Genomic DNA, 7,855 nt, shown 5'->3' with positions numbered 1-7,855 from the left:
TCAGCATCAATCAACGAGATAATTCTGGTTGCCTCTTCAAATTATCCGTTAAGACAAAGGTCTGCTAAACTTTTCCCAATATTTTAAAGCTCTTAGATACAGGTATATACAAAAAAATATATATCCCCCATTTACTGCAGATCTTCAGGACTTCTACAACTTTGGAAACGTACTCTCTCTCTGTATCCCTTTTTAAAAGTGATCCAGACTCCGAAAGTTAGAAATAAAATATGTGGCGCTTTCTTTGTCGCTGTAGGTTGTTTGCTATTATGGAGTGTTTTGGCTGCGGGGTTTTGTTCTGTTTTCTTATTTCGTTGGCGAGTAGGGTAGCACATAGATGTTGCGTGTTTCACTTGCAATTGCCGCAGACAAACTTTGTCCGACAGTTTCCTTTCCTCTGTTCCTTCATCGTTCACTTGAAATAACTCAAGTCCTGGGAGATTTTTTTCTGTTTCACGTCTAGTGCGGTGTCCGCGTTGCAGCTTTCCGATAAGTATTTTCAGGAGTTGCAGAAAAAGCAATATGTTGCGGCTCCCGTGAGACTGTGGAGAATATCTGTAAATCGTCTTGTTCCCGTTCTTCAGGGTTTATTTTTCGTCGTGCCAGGTTTGTTGTCTTGATTTCTTTTGTCGAAGGTCCACCCACCTCGTTCCCGACATTCGATGACAATCTGGAAATATACCAAGAGTGAATATAGGGCCTGCTTTGATGTTTGAGGCTCTCTTAATCCAAAGAAAGATTGTTTGTCGATGATGTTCAATGGCGTCGTCGGTTGGTAGTACCTTCAGTAATATCTGGTTCAACATTTAAGAGACGGACATTGCGTGTACATCAATATATTTTAATTCATGACTGTGAGACATAACTGCGTCCCACAGTCTTATCATGACACCAATATTGTTTACTGATTGAACCTTCCGCAGCGTTCGGCGGTATGCAATATATTCTTGCTCCGCAAAACTTTTGTCTCCAAATCACACACGAAGGATGTCCAATGCGTCCGAGTGACTGGTTAGATATTCGAATGCCAGCAATGATTCTAGCTGAATGTACAGTGAGGCGGGACCGAAGATACTGAAACTTGTCAAGCTGGAACAGGTGTGCGTGTTCGTCGATTGTGTTTTGAGAGATGCTGACGTGAAATTTCAGCATTCCCAAATTCGGCGCTCTTGTTCTCGCGTTCTCGGCGGCTGCTCTGTGAACAGGATCTGTCCCACTAGCTTCGACTGCGTATGTTCTCTGAGTCTTCAGTATTTTTCTATGACGGATTAACATGGCTAATGCCTGAGTTGAATTATCTTCGTAGGAAATGACTGATTTGTACTCTTGCTCAAGCTGTTCGTCGGTTAAGAAAGGTTCGAACTCTTGATTTATTTTTGAATCAGGAGTTGAATTGATTGTTGAATCAGGGCCTTTAATTCATTGTTGTTTATTGTAAGTCTCTGTTTTTGCGTTGTGACTGGGCTTAATCCGCGATCGTCATTCGCTTGTATTGCACTGACCTATTGAATGAGTCGAGTGGTCTGTACCAAACAAGCACTTCGCTTTGTGTGCATGCGCTCCATGAGGCTGTCTTTAGAGGTTCTCTGAAGTCTTGTTCGGCTTTCCGTTGCATTGTAGTAGCTTCTCGGGTTTCGACACCACCAAGTTCCCGTAGAAACTCTTTCGGACAGCCTCCAGTTTCAAAACCTTTAAAGGGGCACTGTAACGAAATATTTGCACTTATTGGTTTGTTCAGATGTAGTTTATGTTGTGCCGGTAGCCCAGAAACACTAGCCTAGACTAGCGCTTTTTAGATTGCAGGCGGAGAAGTCAAGAAAACTAATTCTAAAACAAATTAACAGATTTCAAAATTGCGCCGGGTGCCGCTTTGTGAAGCTCCGTTGAAATGCCGCCACGCTATGAGTTCCCAAGAAGCATCGCCAGTTCACGGCAGCATGGCTCTCTCGTGGAGTTCCTTAATCCTTGATGTGACTCGGCGGCGAACGCTAGCGCGTTTACTACGTTGTATATGTTAAAGCTTCCACAGTGCCTCCGCGGCGTGCATTCCATACAATCAAGATCGCCGTTCTTTGAACACGCCAGGCAGGAGCTTGACCGGAAGATTCGGCGACCTCTGGCAGGCCAAGCATACACCCCCAACCCCCTCTCCGGATGCGCTGTGAATAGCGCTCTCAAAGATGGCACCCAGTGAATGCCTTATATGCAAACCCCCCTCCCCCCCCCCCCAAAAAAAAAAAAGAAAAAAAGGAAAAAAAAAACACAAAAAAAACCAACTACAACAACAAAAAAAAAAAACACATTTACAATGTCTTTTTTCGCCGCAAAAATAAACTACGCTTCACCGAACGCTCATTATTTGAGCAAAAGTAGCGCTAAAGGTCCGAACAAGATGCCAAAGTTTCAACACAAACCCATATTTTATTCAAACGTTAAGTTATTTTTTGAAAATATACATAAAAAATATGGCCTATTTTCGCCCGTTTTCTGTTTCTGGCACCCTAGAGCTCCACGTAAACGAGAGCTCAGTCTGCCGCCATTTTACCATCAACATTGTCTGTTAGAAGGAGTGTAACTTATCTTGTTTTTTTTCAATTTACCGTGTACTTAAGTACTGCAAATTGAAAACTTCGCTGAAACTTGAACCACGTTTCAGTGGCGTTGAAACGCGTAAAGCTACAAACAATACTGGAGGGCAATATTTTGGGGCAATGCAGTGAAAGGTGCGGGCATACGTTACCTCTTTCTGACCGAGGGCCGATCGAAGCTATGCACTTGCTCTACTCGTCTCCTTGGAAATGCCACCGAAATTTGCCCCCGAGCATATCAACTTTTTTTTCTTTAACCCTATCGCCACAATTGTACATTTCGTGCCGGAAGAGAGAAACAAAATTTTTTTTATATGCACAGTCGCGTCGTGTGTTTTTGCAAGAAAGAGCGCGGTTCGTTAATGGCTGTCCTTAGGGCCACTAAATAAGCTACGCTTCAAAGTAACGACACTTCAGCCAACTTGGTGCTTAAAATCATGGCTGCCAGTTATCTGAAGCTTCCTCTGAAATCGCTGGAAACGCTTTTCAGTCCTCCCTAAGTGCTAAGACAGTTCGCGACAGAGGAAAACAGTATCACCTGAGCTTTCGTAACACCGTACCTGAGGCTGACGAAGTCGCATTTTCGAATCGTGACCATCGACAGTCACGTCTGCTCTGCACTAAGCACCAAGATGGCGGCGCCCACTAGCAGATCGAGGAACGGAGTGCCGATACTCTTAGCGTAGCTCATTTAGTGGCTCTAGCTGTCCTTGGTGTGGCCAATTAAGCAACATTTGTTCCGATTTAAAAAAAAACAAAAAGACGAGCTATAGGATTATTACATAGCATAATCGGGGCCTGCGAACTCCCTCCTCTTCCTCTAAGGAACGTCATCCCTGTCGAATGGCGCTAACTTAGCAGTTGGGTCGGAGCTCGATACCGAGCGCCCTTCGACGCGTTGATTGGGCACGAGGTGCAGCCGAACGCTTACGTAAGACTGGTGTCGAATCTGTGTCTTCGCTCGATCTCACTCTTATGGCAAGCACCAAAAATTAACTCTTTTTTTTTTCTTTTTTTAATGGAGTGCAGCAATTTTTTCAAAGACCTGTGGTGATATGTCTTGTGAACCAGGTTATAGTTTGAACCGGTTTTTCCAGAAGCCGCTTCTTGGTTTCGCGGGAGTTCTTGTAAAACCGACTGTGCATTTATGAACGCTCTCCGCGCGATAGCCGCACTATCACACGCCTGAAGGACGAGCCAAGAATCGTCGGGCAGCACGAGTTGGCGTTTCGTGACGGGCATTCCCAACGCGTTCAAAGTCATGCGTCGTACGTAGTCGAGCCGGAGACGAACCATGTCCTCCTCTGCCGCCATTGCAGAGCATTTCCTAGTTTGTTTCTATTACCAATCCTCGCGCACGTTCGGATTTTATATTAATGACCAGAACGGTTTTTACCTCCCCCCCCCCCCCTCACTTGGCCTTCGGAAGCAGGGGTAGTCGGTGAAGCTTTCGCAAACACTGTCGCGAAAGCTTTCTTTTCTGTGTGTGTGTGTGTGTCTGTGTGATTTGAGAACCGCGTGCACAGCACGGCCGAGGCTGGGGTATGTTGAAATACTATGCGTTAGCAGTGATACCGCCTACTTGAGTTCTAGTCCTGAGAGGGGCAGACCGGAGTATAAAAGAAGATCGCGAAGGGGTTTCAGAGCAGCAGTAGTTGGTTCGACCTGGTCTAGCAATCATGACTGGAGTGAGTAGAGCAAGATTCGTAGATTTGCGAAGGGGTGGGCTATATATATATATTTAAAAAAAACTATTTTCAAACTTAAACGCGCTTTAAATGAATATTTGTTTTTTACGTTTCAAATATTATCTGAAAAAATATGCCACAATTTTTGAACACCGTCATTTGCACAGATTCTTCATAATATAATTTTCTAAAGGCTAACAATCGTCACGTCAGTACAGAAAGACGAATTGCTATCTCGTGATTGATTAACATTGGTTACTCTATGCATCAATAAAGGAACTAACTAGAAATGAACATGCCGACCCCCAAGAACATTATGCTGTAAACATAATTGAAGCGGAATGATTGCCAAGATAAATTTACTTCGGAGGTAGCGTTTTCAGGACTACAGTTGGTTTGAAGTTGCAGCGTCACGCACATGGCGCATAAATGTGAACATTTAGCAAGAGAGAACACCTATTCCTGGTGATCTGCACTGAACTCACATAAAGAGCGTTTTATATTTTGTCTGCTCATTTTCCAGTTCCGTGCCTGTCTTGTCCTGGCCCTGGCTACCGGTGCCTTTGCTGGAGTGTACCACGGAAACGCCAACCATGCCGTCAGCTCCGGCTATGGCTTCGGTGGCTATTCCTCCGCCTTGAGCGGCCTTGCTCCCTCTAGCTACGCAGTGTCCTCTCCAACCGTGTCCCGCACTGTATCCACTTCTTACCACGCTTCTCCAGCCGTCACTACCGTCTCCGCTGCCCCAGCTGTCTCTAGGGTTGACACCTACCACACCGCTCCCGCTGTGACCACGTACCAGGCTGCTCCGTCTGTCTCCCGTGTTGACACCTACCACACCGCCCCAGCCGTTGCCACCTACCAGACTGCCCCAGCTGTGGCAACCTACCAGTCAGCTCCAGCCGTTTCCCGCGTTGACACCTACCACACCGCCCCAGCCGTTGCTACCTACCAAGCTGCTCCAGCCGTTGCTACCTACCAAGCTGCTCCGACCGTTTCCAGGGTGGACACCTACCAGACCGCTCCAGCTGTCGCTACCTACCAGGCTGCTCCTGCTGTTGCCCAGGTATATCAGGCTGCTCCAGCTGTGACGACCTACCAGAGTGCTCCAGCTGTCGCTAAGGTCTCCAGGGTGGAGACCTACCAAGCCGCTCCAGCCGTGCAAAGGGTTGACACTTACCACGCCGCCCCAGCCGTTGCTACCTACCAGACTGCTCCAGCTGTCCAGAGGGTCGACACTTACCACGCCACTCCAGCCGTGGCCACTTACCAGGCCGCACCAGCTGTTCAGAGGGTTGACACCTACCACGCTGCTCCAGCTGTCCAGAGGGTCGACACTTACCACGCCACTCCAGCCGTGGCCACTTACCAGGCCGCACCAGCTGTTCAGAGGGTTGACACCTACCACGCTGCTCCAGCTGTCCAGAGAGTTGACACCTACCACGCTGCTCCAGCTGTCCAGAGGGTTGACACCTACCACGCTGCTCCAGCTGTCCAGAGGGTGGACACTTACCACGCCGCCCCTGCTGTCGCTACTGTGGCCGCTGCTCCAGCTGTCGCCACATACCAGGCCGCCCCCGCTGTGGCTTCTTACCAGACCGCCTACGCTGTCCCAGCCTTCGCCTCTGTCTCTGCTGTGCCTTCCTACGGTTTCGGAGTTGGTAACCTCGGTTACGGAGCCGGTAGCTTCGGCTACGGACACGGCCTTGGCAGCTACGGCCTAAACTACGGCTATGGCCTCGGTGGATTCAACGACTACGCCGAGCTCCTTCGCAAAAGGAAGTGTAAGTAGTACCTCTCAATCATTTCAGGTGCAGTGATGTATCACAAATAGTTCTGTAAAATATCAAAATTAATGTAATTGATCAGATGATATCTACAGTACACTTCTGTTGCATTATGGTACTTCACCAATGGTATTAATTGTAAATTATAAATTAGTTGATTCTAAAATTACAGTCATATCTGAACCAAGAAACAACCAAGCCATAAAATGTTGTAATTTGCCATTATTTTCCTTTTTAGAAACTCAAGGAACTGACCACTGGCCCACTGAGGATCTGGAAGGACGTACAGCTGTTTACACAAGCAATGCTGTTCTGTACATTTGTTAAATAAACTGACATCAACATATGTATAATTTTGTACTGCCATTCCTTGATCGCAATAAGTCACTCATCGATTCCATGCCAAGATTGAACCTTTTTATATCTAAGCAATCTGGCTCTTTCAAGTGGGCTTTACTTTTGCCGTCTCTTCCTAGAAGGAATGTCCATCAATAACTGTCAAGTCCTCGGCCTATGCAAAACAAACATTCCATAGAAATGGTTTAGATAGTGCAGAGGCTCAGCTTCTTTGAATGTCCCAACATATAAAGACCATGTACAAACACTAATTTAGGTTAAGCAGCAAAGGTAAGGGTTTAAAAGAAAGTGTTTGCGATGCATCATACTAGAGTAGTTTTTTTTAAATTAACTTTCTCGTTCAACCATCATAACCAATTGAGATTACAAAGCAATTTACTGGTTCTTATAAGACTCAGCGAAATGTTTGAATTGACTGACGAGGCTTCCAAATCACATAGCAGTAAGCAACCCATACTACTGGATGCTAGCTGGGTCGGATAATCTACGCAGTATTGCAGATAGGCGCATGGCATTCGAGAAAAAACACTGGGTGTATCGACCGACAATCGAAAATATTGTCTTTGCAATGAAAAATAGACTACATGTAGATTGGCGAAGGCCAGCACTCACACTTGATCGTGACGCGGACGATTGGCATCAGATGTCAGAGTTTAGCCACTCGGCGTCATCTGACTGAAAGTTTTTTAAGCTATTTGTTCAACACAATGTATAGTTTCAGACAGATTATAAAACGCGGGGCATGGGGAGTCCCGCTGAGCTTCTTATTATCGCTTTGCACCCAGTGGGACTGCGACATTGCGGGAGAAAGTGAAAGGATCTCACAATAATATTCAGTCGGAGTAGGAACTGTCCCTTCCACCAGCTTACATTTCGAGGTTGTTGGCCCCTAAATGAAATTCAATCTAATTTCAAATAACCCGTCAAAAATAAATAAAAAAATATAGGAGGACGCTTAAGCTTCGCCTTAAAGAGTGGAACACGGTAGATAAATACGAGCCCCCGCTCGTTCCCTAACCGGGCAAGCGTCTCTGCATGGCCTAGGAATCTTCTTCCGGCAGCGATAGCAGACGGACGTCGAGTCACGCGCTCCGCAGGGGCGGTTACATCGGCCGTTTGTGGCCGTGGTACTTCTGCTGCAGATAACGCGAAGGAAACTAAAAGATTATCAGGTTATGCTGCCACCCCTGCCCGCTGGATACATCGCGACAAACGCGGTGTTTTTACACTGCGATGTGAAGAAATTCCTCTACCGCATACAGGACTTCAGACACGAGCTGGAAAAACTTAACATCATGAAAGACTTGGCATCAGCAGGTGCGTACCAGATGAACCATGTGCGGGTGTTGAGACTGCATTCCTTAGCTGCGAAGCAAAAGCTGGTGAACGCGAAAGAACTCGTGGTGAAGGGAGGGCGGTGCCTCGCGCTAGACCC

At 46.6% G+C, this 7,855-nt stretch overlaps 1 protein-coding gene across 2 annotated transcripts; it reads left to right on the top strand.

Annotated features, from left to right (window-relative positions):
• Positions 1-4,126: 4,126 nt before the first annotated feature.
• Positions 4,127-6,413, top strand: LOC120838337 (signaling mucin HKR1-like). 2 transcript variants are annotated; one of them, XM_042290945.1, is made up of 4 exons: positions 4,200-4,276; positions 4,800-5,625; positions 5,725-6,060; positions 6,302-6,413. In XM_042290945.1, coding segments are annotated over exons 1-4 (1,173 nt in total). In that variant the 5' UTR covers positions 4,200-4,267; the 3' UTR covers positions 6,304-6,413. The 2 variants fall into 2 exon arrangements, with proteins under 2 accessions (XP_040064131.2, XP_042146879.1); XM_040208197.3 differs by having other exon boundaries at positions 4,127-4,276; positions 4,800-6,060.
• Positions 6,414-7,855: the final 1,442 nt, after the last annotated feature.

The sequence above is a fragment of the Ixodes scapularis genome, unplaced genomic scaffold, assembly GCF_016920785.2.
Source record: "Ixodes scapularis isolate PalLabHiFi unplaced genomic scaffold, ASM1692078v2 PGA_scaffold1__304_contigs__length_218370807, whole genome shotgun sequence".
NCBI lineage: Eukaryota > Metazoa > Arthropoda > Arachnida > Ixodida > Ixodidae > Ixodes > Ixodes scapularis.
The sequence above is the reverse complement of the archived record's forward strand: the minus strand, read 5'-3'. Positions and strand labels throughout refer to the sequence as shown.